At 43.8% G+C, this 15,023-nt stretch overlaps 1 protein-coding gene across 1 annotated transcript in view; it reads right to left on the reverse strand.

Moving 5' to 3' along the window:
• Positions 1–15,023, reverse strand: part of KIF19 (kinesin family member 19) — a 279,912-nt gene that overhangs the window by 67,672 nt on the left and 197,217 nt on the right. The window contains exons 8-12 of the mRNA XM_069199793.1: positions 8,165–8,311; positions 7,340–7,462; positions 5,714–5,870; positions 3,136–3,310; positions 1,265–1,463 (exon numbers count right to left, since the gene is read on the reverse strand). Of these exons, the coding sequence (XP_069055894.1) occupies positions 1,265–1,463; positions 3,136–3,310; positions 5,714–5,870; positions 7,340–7,462; positions 8,165–8,311 (801 nt within the window). The remainder of the gene's footprint in view (positions 1–1,264; positions 1,464–3,135; positions 3,311–5,713; positions 5,871–7,339; positions 7,463–8,164; positions 8,312–15,023) is intronic.

Raw genomic sequence — 15,023 nt, forward strand, 5'->3', positions numbered from 1 at the left:
TTATTTGTCACATCTCTGGTACAAGAGGATGGACCTTTGAAACACACGCAGCAGACACCGGAGACAGCACTAATAGCAGCCACAGCCATGAAACGTGAACTTACTAAGAAGATGGGAAAGGCAGGGTCAGGGGGGAGAAAGGGATCTGGGATAGAGGAGAGGATCTGTATACAGCAGCAGGAGTTTAGCGCGGCAAGCAACAATGGGCAGGAGGTAGTGGTGGGGGGACCGGCACAGGCAGATCAAGTGAACTATAGAAGATGCAATCAAGTGCAAGCAGTGACGAGCAAGACTGAACACGCACCAAAGACAGGGAAACAGTGTTTGACATTTGACCTCAGTCTTTGCACAGCAAATGTGACATGTTGAGAACAAGCTTTACCGACCTGTTTACAGAGGAGACAGAAGGGATTGAAAACAAGACCGATTGTGTCAACTGCTTTTCAAGAAAGAACAAAGTGTTCGTAAAACACACATGCTAAAATGGTGACGAGTGTACTCATATAGTACTTAGTCCCTGCTCTCGGGAAGGGCTAAATACAGCAAGAAGCATGACAAATGCATGCCATGGACAAATGGGGTACGAGAATAGGGGAGTGATGATGGAGCCAGCAAATAGGACCCTTATGGGCGGCCTGAAGACCACCAAGCATATAGAGCATGTTTCAAAGAGCCAGTGCAAGTGCTGTCTAGCAAAGACCTTAAAAGGTAGTCACCACTGACCCAGAAAAATCAAATCTTACATCAGTGGTATGTAACATTGGACTTGCCCCAGATGTTTAGCCATTTTAACCATTCATTATACCAATAAATTATCTATATATTTCTATGTTTCTTTTCATACTTATTTAAAATTAATTTGAACATTTCTCTTCTCTTCAGCAAGATTTGTCTCCATTTTGTAGCAATGATATTTAAATAACACCTAAAAACATGTTTGCAACCAGGCTGTGAAACTGCAAAAATAAGAGAAACTCTCATCGTTTAGGACAGTTGTTTGGCACATATTTTAACTGACTTTGCATAGTGCATGCACTTGAAGGAGCCAAGCAACAGTTCATGATAAAGCACAGTCCATGTAATCCAATAAACATCAAATAAAGTTCGTGACAGCATTGATGGGTATTCAAGAACAATTCTATCACCACCTAGGCAGGGATGTTTCAGAAATGCCCTCCTCAGCAGTGAAGAAAACAACCTAATCACCTAATGAGTCTCTGAGTTGTCATTTTTAACCATGGTCAGAGCAGACTTTGTTACTTACTTTCCGCTTTCTGAGCTTCTTCTGCTCCCCCACAAGGACAACAATGCTCTCCCTTGCTACAGTCACCTCTTGGGGCTCCATGATGTCTGATTGATCATCTCCAGTATCTGAATCTTTTTCGCTGTCATCCTTGCCATATGTTTCCTTTCTCATCTCTTCCCGCCACTTGCGGGCACGGCGCGTTTTCTCCTGCTCCCAGCTAAGTTACCAAGCATGGAAATAAAAGGATGAAACATGCTGTCAACAAAATAGATGTTCAATATACTCCACTATCAAAGGTGCATGAGGACCAAACAATAACTCCAGTCTGTGCACTAGCTGCATAACTTAAACATGGGTAGTCACTGCTTAACTGTGAACTTTCATTGTTTGAACCCTAGGACTTGGGATTTATTGCTTTAGTACTATAGGTGGAACCCCTCATGCCATGATCTTTTTTGTCCTGGTATCATAGCAGGGACCTCTCAAGTCCTGGCTATAGATCTCAGGATTTGCAAATCCAGTCATAGGCCCTCATTCTGACCCTGGTGGTTCTCTACCGCCAGGGCCAACGGGGGCGGGAGCACCGCCGACAGGCCGGCGGTGCTCCCTTGGTCATTCTGACCGCGGCGCTTTGGCCGCGGTCAGAACGGGAAAACCGGCGGTCTCCCGCCGGTTTTCCACTGACCTTAGAATCCTCCAAGGCGGCGCAGCTCGCTGCGCCGCCGAGGGGATTCTGACCCCCCCTACCGCCATCCTGTTCATGGCGGGAAAGCCGCCATGAACAGGATGGCGGTAGGGGGGGTAGCGGGGCCCCTGGGGGCCCCTGCCGTGCCCATGCCAATGGCATGGGCACGGCAGGGGCCCCCGTAAGAGGGCCCCGCAAAGTATTTCAGTGTCTGCCTTGCAGACACTGAAATACGCGACGGGTGCCACTGCACCCGTCGCACCTTCCCACTCCGCCGGCTCGATTACGAGCCGGCATCCTCGTGGGAAGGGAGTTTTTCCCTGGGCTGGCGGGCGGTCTATTGGAGACCGCCCGCCAGCCCAGGGAAAAACTCATAATACCCTCCGCGGTCTTCTGACCGCGGAGCGGTATAATGGAGGGCGGGATCCTGGCGGGCGGCCTCCGCCGCCCGCCAGGGTCATAATGAGGCCCATAGTTTGGAACACTAAAGGCATCCAAATCTCAGGATCCCTGTGCCTACCCCCTGTCCTGAATATATGAAGAGTCTGAGGCCCCAAGTCCAAAGATTTGCTGTTATATTTCCATCCATGTAAACTGCTGAGTTCAGCCATAGCATAAGTATTTCTTGAGCTACAAATAGCAAGGTGCTCCTACAGTTTTGGACATCTAGGGCCAGATGTATCAAAGGGTTTTACCCATTCTGTGTCTATGGGAAAATGCGTTGGTACATATGGCCCCTAGTCTTATAATTTACTGTTCTATGTCGATATGGAATTCACATTACTTTAGCTCTCGATATTTGTTATATTTCTACACCTTAGATGAGCTCTCAAAGTAAACATTGATTCATGGGATTTGTTGTGCTATCTGTGTACTGGGACAGTCTTAGTGCTCAGAGTCTAGATTAGCTTTGCCACCTCCAAACCTAGGAACTCTCAAAGTCTGACAAAGAGTCTTTGGTTGCCATCTTCTGTTGCTAGACTCAAATTCTCATGGTTTAAATTCAACCCTCGGAATTTTCTGACCTTTTCCATATATAGAAGCTGTGAGGGCTTGTACAGAAGTGTCCAAGTCTAATGCTGGGCACTCCTGGCTTCTTTAGGTATTAAGGTCTGATTTCTGAGTCTCTTGCTTTGATCTATTACTAACTATCAGATCACTTAACTTCACTTCATGTATGCTTGCCCACTGCCTGGATACCTACTCAGCGATTATGAGCAAGTGTCGGGAGGTGTCCATCTGTATCTCCATGTGATTGTTCTCGAGCTCCATCATGCTCCGTCGAATCTCCATCTGCTCCCGAAATGCCCCAATCAGCTGCTCCCGCAACTGGTCTATCTCTTGCCGCTCGTACGGAGAGTGATGGAGTTGAACCTCAGCTGAAACCAACAACAAAGAGATGGCAATACATCAGAATATATATATGAAGCCACAGGATAAATTGAACAGCAATACATTCAAAGAAAATTGTATTTAATAGTGTGCACCTTCCCCCTACTTTGTTTCTACACACTTTTTTTCAATAAATTCTGGAATATTTTAATACAACAGACATTCTCTGCACATGGAAAGCTGTGTTGCCAAAGTAAGCAGATAACATTTTTTTTTCTGTAGGAAGCCCCTGGACAATTAGAAAAAAGAACTGCAGGTATTTTCAATTAATGCGTCATACCAGTGGGCACTTGAAGCAAATTCTATGTGAAAGAAAGGTGTCAGTGGTTTTCTGTATGTAGAGTGGCAAAATAAGTTTAAATGTGTAAAAACATGCTGATGTGCATGCAGGAAAATATATCTTTCTTTCCTTGAGGTGGTATGCCAGTTGCTTAATGTCACCTTGGTCAAATAAGAGAGATATTGAAATGAACAACAGAAATTGGTTCAGCAGAAGTCATGGAACTGTAATCATTGGCGTCTTTACATCGTTTCTTTAGAAAGTTATTATTTGAATCCAGGAAATCTATGGCATTTAGGCCCATATTTATACTATTTTAGCGCCGCATTTTCGTCATTTTTTTATGCAAAAACGGCGCAAACTTACAAAATACAATTGTATTTTGTAAGTTTGTGCCGTTTTTGCGTCAAAAAGCAGCGCAAATGAGATGCTAAAAAAGTATAAATATGGGCCTTAGTGTCAAGAAATATAGATCACATATTTGGCACACAAATGCCCAGCCCTCTGACAAAAGAGACACAAGGGGCTTCACTACTGAGCAGAATGCAGACTAGGGCATTGGTTGAGCACTGCACAAAGCTTCTATAGTGTGCAGCTTATTCAACCAATATGTACCCTCATGATATAACACTTTATGTGATCTGGTGGCATTGGGTCAACCATTTTCCAGCACAGCATATTTATGGGTACGAAATAATGAATCGGGGTCACTCTGCAGACGTTTGTTATGTGAAACATGTCACCTTTGCTGCTGTGCAAGATGAGACTACAAGACCAATTATGAATGCCATATCTGGTGTTCTGAGGTCATGGTCTTTCATTCAGATAAACCAGACCTCATAATATCTTGGATTCAGCAACATCACAAACCAAGACTTTGAAAAACTCCCACTATGAAGTTAGGAACTAGTAGACTTATAGATTGCACAACAATGAACAGTCTGTGGAATGCAGGGCCCAGCTAAGTTTCAAAAGCTACTGAAAAATGGATGTTAGGTTACTGTTATAATTAATGTGGCAATAACTTGCAGAAAAGTTTAAGGTTGTCAAGGAAGGAATTTCCCTGGAAAGTTCATTAAGGTATTCCAGTTGGTGTTGTTGGTATTAGCACTGGGAGGCCCGATCTCGGTAGCTACGTGCTTTCAGAAACATCAGAACAGAATAGAATGTAATTCATTTTCCGAGCTCGTGAAAACGAACTTGTCTTTTTTCTGATGGCTTGTGTTTGATATAGAACTTCAAAGGAATTGTATTTGTTTATGAATTGCAATCCTCTACAAACTTCTAGATTAAAGAGAACAAATCAACATTAAACATTAGGTAAAGGAAAGGACGCCTTTCTGATGAACCGAGCAGAAACAGTTAAACGGAGCACAAAGCAATGAGATGGCTTTCATTTTGTGTTCAGGAAAAAATAGGAAGGATCAGAACCACGAAACAGTAGTAGAACTGGCAGAAGCTCCCAAGTGCATTCTATCCGGGATAACTGTATGATCACAGTACCAAATGTCACAGGGTAGTCTGCGAGCATCAGTATGGAAGCAAGTAGGTCATCCAGAAGGTGGTACAATGGAAGTGTCGGAACTCTGAGTGCACCGAGATAACCAATTATGGTACGGTCTAAATAGTTCGACATAAGTCACACTTGAAAGTTAAACTTTGATTTTACATTCTCACCTGAAATATTGGCAGTAGATCATTCATTATAAATTACAAGATGCCTTTTTTTAGAAGGAGCACCATCAATCAGAACCTCTATCAGAGGATTTTTGACTTTTACTCCATCGAATATCTGTGACTCTCATTGTAAATCAGAGAAAGAGAATATTAACTTGCACGTGAAGATTTACAACATGTTATTGCAATCTTTAAAATCTCACAAAAGCAGTGTGAATGTATTTACTTAGCCCACGATACCCCTACGTAGTACAAACCAACAAAAAAGTAAAATATGTACCAGGAGTGCAAGGTCATGAACACAGACAATGTAAAGTTTCTAAGCAAGAATCTCAAATAAATAACTTGGTCTAATGGAACGTCTTGCTCCTTTTCAGAGGTGAGACAAAGGGTCTGATGTTATCTGTGAAGAGGCTTTGAAGCTTGTTCTCACCTTGAATGTTGCGGATGTCATTCTTCCCATTCTTGATCTGCTTCATACTCTGCTCGTCAATCTTCCTCTTCAGCCGATGTATCTCGCTGCGCAGGTCTGAGATGATGTTTGTGTATTGTGCAATGTGGTATGAGACATTCATCAGATTCCGCTTCACCTGCCGCAAGTAACAAGGAAAGATCAAACGAGGGAAATAGAGGAGCCTTAGCCTTGCCACCTTTAAGAGGTGGTGAAATAAAAAACAAGAGGAGAGAAAAGGAAGGATGGTGAAAAACATAGAACAAGAAAGTGAAACTCAGGTTTGGAGAGACGTGAAATGAAGGATGAAGACAGAAAACAGAAAAAAGAAGAAGACTGAGAGAGAGCTAAAAATGGAAAGAGAAATAGAGGGGAAGAAAAAGGTTAATTAGTGGAGAGATGAGTATAAAAGGCAAATAGACAAAGGATGACAAAGAGAACATACAAGAAAGTAAATGTAAACAAAAATAATGCATAAAAAAAGCGCACTAGAAATTGATGAAATAGGATAGTCAGAGGTGTAGCTTCAGGGGAGGTATTTTTGGTGTTACAGCCCCCTAACAAATGTATTATTTAATAAATAGTTGGGAACAGGAGATGTCGGTCGGGTAGGGTAAGGTGTCTGTCAAATTTCCTCAGAGAATTTTAAAATCTCCCTCCGACAAAAACATACACACACATCCGTCTCTGTTTTGAAGGTCTTAAAACATGGTTATTTTACAAAATATTGGGCCAAATTTACAAGTCCCTAGCGCCTCTATGCACCACACTAGCATCATTTTTTTTATGCTAATGTGGCTCAAGGAGGCAATATTCATAACGTCATATTTGCAAAGTGGTGCAATGCGTGCATTGCACCACTTTGCGACCCCTTGCACCACATTATGCCTGCATGAGGCATAATGTATGCAAGGGGGGCATTCCAGCGCTAGAAAGCCTGCAGAAATGGCACAGTGGAATCTACAAGATTTCACTGCGCCATTTTTTGCATCAATTTTAATGCCTGCTCAGAGCAGGCGTTAAAATGACACACCAGTATTAACCTATGGGCCTCCTTACACTATGCTCCACTAGCATCAACATTTTTGATGCTAGTGGAGCAAAGCGCCACAATAGCATGAAAAATGTTGACACTATTGGCCTATCGACCACCACGGTGCGGCGTATTGTAAATACGACGTATGCATGGTGTCATTAGGTGGGGCAGGGGCGACAGAAGCAGACTAGTGCATCAGTACTAATGCATCAGTTTCTTGTAAATCTGGCCCACTGTCTTTTAAGTACCCCTCACAATCTGCAATCCTTTCCCTCTAGACTGGCCTTTAAGCCTACCTCTTCCTCCCCTCGCCACCCACACCACCCCAGTCTTACGCCCCTAGGGACAGTAGAATAGTACTGGAGATTTCTCGTATAGAGGAAGTGACAAAAAAAGAATCGGAGAAAAAGAATGATGAAAAAGAAGCAAGAGAGTGAGAGAACTGGAGAGAGTGGAATTGAGCAAGAGTAAACATCCATAAAATAAAGTAAGTCCCGATTATGAAGCCGGATACTGATGCATTATGGATTCAATATATTGGGAAGTGTTATATGCAGAGCACCTTGTCTTACCCGGGTTTTAATATTTTTGGCACGATCTGCATAGCTGAGTGTGTTGCGAGACTCCTCAAAGGCACTGCTAGCCGGGCTGATATGAGCAATCATAACTGTACGACTGTTACCCCCCAGGGAATCCTGGAATGGAAGAGAATGAAGCACAAACCTTCAGATCCTGAAAAGCATACCCACGTGAAAGTATTGCCACACAAAAGGAAGCACTTCCTAGGGACCACCATGTAATTACCTGAGCACTGCTAGGTTCAACCCAAAGCACCAGCCGCTCCAAAACCTTCCATGAAAAACATGCACAGCCACCACGGCAGATGTCAGTTTAAGCAAATAAAATGCCTTTTCACTGATCAGTAAGTGGCTGTACGTTAAAGAAATAAGCAAAAGCAGTGCTTTTTTTGGAATGGGCTGCTATTTTTTATATTTATTTTGAAGGACCAGTTTGTCAGGTCTCCCTGGTAGAATATGCACTGGTATATTACATCTTCTTACCTCTATTGTACACAAAGCAGTGTTTCCAACCCCCGTTTCAGCAAAAATGCTATCAATCATTTTACCTTGACATGAAATAATGATAATCAATCAAATAGCGTACACTACATCTGACATGGAGCTTAGTTGGTTCTTTTTTACAACGTGTTGCAATTTCCAAATGAGTGGATCTCATGTGATCAAACTTGGAAAACTAAAAGGCTGAGTCTACATAGCTGAAATATGAACCTGTGACTCATAGGGCAGACACAGATTTCCGCAGAGGCCTTTCAACAGAACCATGCAGTAGGGGCACCACAATAAACAAGGACTTGGCCCACGCATATCTGATAATACCTTGAGGAGTCGGGTGAGCTTGCTGTCGCGGTAATTGACATACTTGTTCCCTCCACGGTCGCTTAGTGCATTGATACAGTTGCCCAGAGCCAGCAGTGACCTGTTGATATGGGCCCCTTCCTTCATCCGCTGGCCTCGGTTCTGGGTCTGCTCAGAAAACAGAGGGGAAAAGGAAACAGACACAAAGATAAAAAATAATACATACATATTTTACAGAAAAAAATGGGGCTTGATTCACAAACTACATTTTGTAATGCATAAAATAGTTCATATATTAGTTCTAGTTACGAACTACAAAATATAATGCACAAATCTACAAAAGTATATCACCACCTCCACCTTTCATATCTCTTCTACGGAGAGATCATCACACATGTAAGTTTACAACTTAGTAGTAAATCTGAGAGAAACCAAGGGGCGTGACAGGAAGAGTGGGCATACTTAGTACATGGAAAGGTTTAAGGAGAGTTAGGAAGAGATTTAGGGAGAGACATGTCATTCATGTTTACAAACTGCACTTCAAAAGCAACTGCAGCCAAAAAGGATCTAAAACAGTAGCAAATGTACTCCAGATGAAAGATGGAGCAAGTTCAACATCGCATACAGCCAATCACTGGTACTGCAACACTCTCCGATGGAAAATAAGGGAGTTAGGGACTTAAAATAAAACCCCACAGGAAATAATGTTAAATTAAATTATTTAAAAGAGTTAATGGACAAAATGTCCAGCGCCCAGATCAAGTTGAATGCCTGCATGACTGAAATCGCCCACTGGATGAAGACCAATTCTCTAAGACTGAACAGCGACAAGAGCAAAATTGTGATCTTCAGGAACAGCACATCACAGAGCTAGACCAATACCCACACTAAGAATCTTGGTATCATCAACAGCAAACTTGAAATGTCCACCCAAGCCAATGCCATCACTGCCTCATGTTTGCATACCCTGAAGATGCTGACAAAGATTTTCAAATGGCTCTCATGCACAGATTTATTCTTACAGAGGTGTGTGGTTAGAGTGGATACCTGGGCATCCTACAATCCACCTTATCTCTCACATAAATAAAGTCACTCATGTTCACTTATTGACACTCTTTCTGAAAACAGGGACTTAAATCAGGCTAAGACCAATTCAGTCAAGTCTGTCTTATACTGCGTTCAGTCCAGGAGTCGTAGGTAGTCTTTAGCAACACAAAAGGATGATGGATGGAGTGCTGAACAATGCAAACACTCACCCCCAGTCACAGATCTGGGATTAATCCATTGTTATTTTGCTTGCCATGCCATTCCAGTTTGGACCCAGCTATATGCAAATCAGTCTTGACTCTGTTCCCCATGGGAACAGTCCAGCCTGAACTGCCAGCAAAGTCCTCCCTGGACCAGAAACAAGCATCCTGGGACCGGTTTCAGGGTATCACCCTTCATCAGAAAGGCTAGCTTGAATCTGGTGGCATAGTAAGCACGGGACCCACGTCTGGGCATACCCTTCCCACTTGGGGCAACTTTAGCAACACAAAAGGATGATGGACGGAGTGCTGAACAATGCAAACACTCACCCCCAGTCACAGATCTGGGTTTAATCCATCGTTATTTTGCTTGCCATGCCATTCCCGTCTCCCATGTTTCTAAATTGATAAAGAGTCCCCTGCAACTAGGTCCTATGCCAGTCTATGTGGCATATGTGGGGCATAAATGCTGCATATATGTACATTATTTTGTGTGTGGAGGATGGGTGTGGCACGGCTGTGATACAACACCACATTGGGTTACATTTTGTGTTTGTTACATTCTAGTGGTATCTCAGAGGTGGAGAGTTGGAGGAAAAGCCCAGACAGCAGATTTGAATTGCAGCACCCCCCCTGTCCAGTAGCCCTATCCCTCCAAAATATTCCAGGGATCCTTAGTAGAGGATCAAATTGAGGAGTGTTAAGAAAAAGAGACAGCATTGAAGTTAAACAGCAACCCCACCCTCCCCTGGCCCTTTATTCTCTGCAAGGATGACCCCAACTGATTAACAGGTAGTTAAGTAGAGCACCGATCCTTGGGTTTGTACCTGGTTGTGGGTCTCTCCAGAAAAGAGACTCCTAGCTTCATCCTATCATCTTGCCCACAACTTGCAACACAGACTTGTCTGTACAAGCAAAAAGGCAGAACTACCCTGAACCAGTCTAATCATTAACAGGTTCAATACAAAAGTATAAAACTACTGTCTGCAACTTTACTTTAAAGATGGGGCAGAAACTGTAAGCCAGGTTCTCCACAACACTAATGACTACGAAATTCTTTGAGCTCCAGTGTGGGGTTCCCAATGCACACTTTGGCCCGTATTTATACTTTTTCGCGCCGCATTTGCGTCGTTTTTTGACGCTAAATCGGCGCAAAATTACAAAATACAATTGTATTTTGTAAGTTTGCGCCGCATTTTCGTCAAAAAACGACGCAAATGCGGCACTAAAAAAGTATAAATATGGGCCTTTGTTGCTATGTTTGGCACCAGTAGCCTGGCGAAATTCAACCAGACAGTCAGAAGGGGCTGCTTGGACCCTCTTTCAAGGGAGAGAGCTGAATGATTTCTTACAGGGGCATTGGAGGTCCCCTGACATGTAGAAGAAGATGCTACTATGAAGGACAGGGGCTGTGACGGAGAGCAGGTGAGAGGAATCTACCAACTCCTGCTTGAAGAAAGGTCTGCAAGACAATGCTGGGTTGGAGGTCTTAGGGCCTTGAGTGTCCCCATACATGGGCTGCTGCATTAACACAAAACTTAAAGAGGGTGTTATGGGGCTCAACAGGGTGTGAGTTCTGTTGTAACCATCTAGCACCCCGAAGCATCACAATGGTAAACAAATTTTGCCATAGGTTTGCAGTTGCACTGCGAAGAAATCTACAAGTGAAGAGAAAAGATTAACATCAACAGAGAACACTGCACCAGCAAGAGGCCCTCTCAGTAATGACCCGAAGCAGGCACCTAGCTTGTTTGGAGGATGGGTTTTGTGACTTCACCTGGGGAAGAACCCAAGCAGCAAAATCCTCATGACCACGAACATCCAACATTGCTGCAACCTTCTCTCAACTGGTATTACTGGTGCAGCTGTTAACCTGAGTGAGCGAGTGCTGGTGCCCTTGCTGTGAAGTGTGACCATGTCGGTTGAACCAGGGTGAGAAACTTCACATTGCTGCACAGCGAACCATGTGATGGGCATGTACAGTGCATACAACACACGGAACAGCACTGCTCTTGTTAATCAGTGATGCCCACAGGTGCTACTTGCCTCTGAAAAGACTGAGGCCCTCATTATGACCCTGGCGGTCGGTGGTAATATGGCGGAAAGTGCTGCCAACTGGCTGGCGGTACTTTCCACCATATTATGACATTGGCGGTTTGGCTGAAGCCATACCACCAATGTACCACACCAACCGCCACAGCGGTAACAGCCGCCGGGCTGGAGAGATCAATCTCCAGCCCGGCAGCCGCCACTGTACTGCCTGCGGGATAATGACCACCCCTACTGTCATGGTTCCCGTGGCTTCCTTACTGCCACGAAAACCATGGCAGTAGGCACTATCAGTGACAGGGAATTCCTTCCTTGTCACTGATAGAGGTCTTCCCCACCCCAACCCCCTCTCCAGATACTCCCACACCCCGTTCCTCTCCAAACTCCCCCCTACATTCACACCCCTTCACACACACACCCATTTCCACATGCATCCGCGCATGCATACATCCATTCACACATACATCCACACACACTTTCATACATACACGCAGACACGCATTCATGGAACACAACATACACGCACTCACACCTCCATACATGCACACACATTCAACACGAAACACACACCTGCATACACGCACACACAAACATTCACACCCACACACAACACCCCCAACCCCCTCCCCTGTCGGAGCACCCACTTACCTGTGTTCAGGGGGTCCTCCGGCAGGAGACGTGCCAGGGCGCTTCGCAGCATCCGCCAGCAGAACACCCCCAGGCCATATTATGGGTCATAATATGGCTGGCGGCGGTCTACTGGCGTGGTGCTGCTGGTGGCAGCAGCGCCACCTTACCTCCATCCACCGGCATGGCCACAGCCGAACTTCCGACATTCTTCTGGCAGAAATCTAGCTGTGGTCATAATACGGCAGACGGCTGGTAGCCACGGCGACGGTCTTTTGTAGGCTGTCGCCGCAGCGGTAGGCGTTTTTTACCACCAATATCATAATGAGGGCCTTAATGTGGGCACAAAAGTACTGATTGTCTCAATTTAAGCCCAGTAAACTCTAGCTGTCCTAAGACTCCCGAAAAAGTAGACAATGAGTACCACATACTCCACCTACCATAAGCAACACTGGTAATAGCAGTATAATATGGTTTAAAATTCAAAATAGGTCCTGATGAATTATGAATAATATACGGTGACAAAACCTCAAAATAAGAACCGTACGGTCTTATTCAGATAGGTAAACTTACACTTTTTGTTTACGTTTACTATTTGTTTTGCTATTCACAAACTATGAATGTAGTTTTACGTGTAGTATTTTCATGACTACAGAGACTGTCCTATCTTTTAGTGTGCTGAGTTCTCCACAGTCGTAAAGATGTTATGACTCGTAGTTTGTGAAGAGCAGAAAAATAGTAAACTTACACCAAAAGTGTACATTTACCTTTGTAAATAAGACCCATTTAGTCTAAAAAGTCAAACACTGCCAATGCTGAGACCCACACTTTCTATCTTGTCAGAAGATGCAACGATGACTATATGGTCTTCTTCGTTAAGGCTACCCAAGGAAAACACATTTTCCATCCCATCAAAGGCTGAACAGGAGAACCAGAATTTTAGGATAAAAGGCCACATCTGTTTCTGACTGATGTCCTCAACGGGTTCCCAAACACCATCATCAGTGCACCCAAGCAGACACTGCTCCTGGCACCCGGTGAAACCCGAAGAGCCCCCTGTCATCTGTCCTCAAGGCGCTTCCCCCTTTCATTTATGCAGTGCATGGGCTCTGGCTGCAGTCACTGAAAGAATCACTTCTCCAGGCAGACAAGGGCTGTAGGCTATTTAAATTTCAGTTGCACCGTGACAGTGACATAATAACCGGTGTGTTGATGAGAGTAGGAAATTTTCCTTTCTCCTTGGTTTCTGTTGTGGTCCATGGTGCCATAAATCCTCTAGAAAACAGGAAGAGCCTTCTGTGTAACTCAATCCTGTTTCGATCCCACATTCCTGGTTCCTGCCCTCACCACTAAAGGAAATATAAAAACACTTCTAGTCCATACAAATGAATTGGTAACAGGTGTGAACATTGTCCGGTAACATATGAAAAGAAATGTCTTAATTATTTGTTGTGTTTCTCTGTCTGGCTTGAATTTAGATTTGACATTCGATACAGCCCACCTCAAGCACAGACACTACAGCACAGGGAGGGGAAATCCGTAGATTCATTTCACATGGAATAGATGGCACCAAATATTTTATTAAATTTATCACCACAGAAAAATGAAGTGCTGAATTGCCCTTGCCAGAATTGAGACTTTGCCTGCTCTTACAACAGATCCCAGTGGTGAGCACTTAATTCACTGTGTTATCCTGCCCATGTTAGTTGTTCTAGCTTGCAATGGGGGGACAAAGATGCTCTCTGAAGCTTCACAGAGGATAGTAAACCCGGTAAAGTTATGAGAGTAGATGTGCAAACTATTTCCCAGTCAAAATCTCCCTCAAAACAACAGAGTTAATTTTGAAGACTTTCGACAAAATTCTCTTTTAAATAAACAGAATTATCCAGCAAAGATTCATAATATCAATGGTTTAATGCCATAAACTGTTGTTAAGTTATGTTGTGGATTTGTATATCGTACCGGTGAGAAGTTTAAAAAGTTGGTTTTGTTGAATAAAATATGATCATATTTATTTTAGGATTCAAAGTCTCCACGAGGAAAATGTTGCCTTGCCTTTCACCAGAAGCAAATGTTTTGTGTTAGTAAATTCTTATATTTGCATTTTACTAGAAGTTTTGGAAGAGACACCCTGTGTAGGAGAGCTCGGGAAACAATATCACAAATGCGTAGAAAGTGCATAATACTTCAAGTTCTCCATAATTCAGCAGCAACCCTCCTGGACCTATTTGCAGCCTGTGATACCGAGAGAATGGTCCGAAATTATAGATAAGGCTTGGACTGGTCCAACTTGTCCTTACTGAACTGAGGCAGTGTATTAGAAGAACTTCTGTCAAATCCACAGGAGGAACGCTGTGGACTAGGGAATAACAACAGCCTGCAGCTAAATGCAGCCCTCAAAAATGCTTTACTACTAAACTCTGACTGCAACATGCAAAAGAATACATTGAGTGCGTCTGGACCTTTCCAGGATGGTTGGGGGGAAAGGGCCTCTCTCCCAAAATGAGGTTATAGAATCATCCAAGTAACTTACAAAGAAGCAATAGGTTTCACCAAAGAGTAACTAATTCAGTATTCTAGATATTTAAGAACTGACACGTGTTTAGGAATTTTATACCTCCACAGCAGCAAATCTTGTATTTGCCAATAACGGAGCAGACCAGGGGTTCCATGGTATGGAGGTCGTAGCTGTTCATGGATTAGAAACAGGCCATTCATGAGTGCTTTGCCTAGGGACTCAGGATTTCACGGGATAACTCACTCAGATGGCAGGATGGTTCTGAGCTGTAGTGTAGTGCGACACTTTGTCAGTCGAAAATTCATGACTCCTGGTAACACTGCTGAGGTCCCAGAAAAACACCTGGTTGCTGGTTCCTAGCTCTCGGTTCTTGTAGGAGGACATCAATGCACTCACAGAGACACAGTCTAATAAAGCAGGTGATGGCATCCCACACAGG

The sequence above is a fragment of the Pleurodeles waltl genome, chromosome 7, assembly GCF_031143425.1.
Source record: "Pleurodeles waltl isolate 20211129_DDA chromosome 7, aPleWal1.hap1.20221129, whole genome shotgun sequence".
In the NCBI taxonomy this organism is placed as follows: Eukaryota; Metazoa; Chordata; class Amphibia; order Caudata; family Salamandridae; genus Pleurodeles; species Pleurodeles waltl.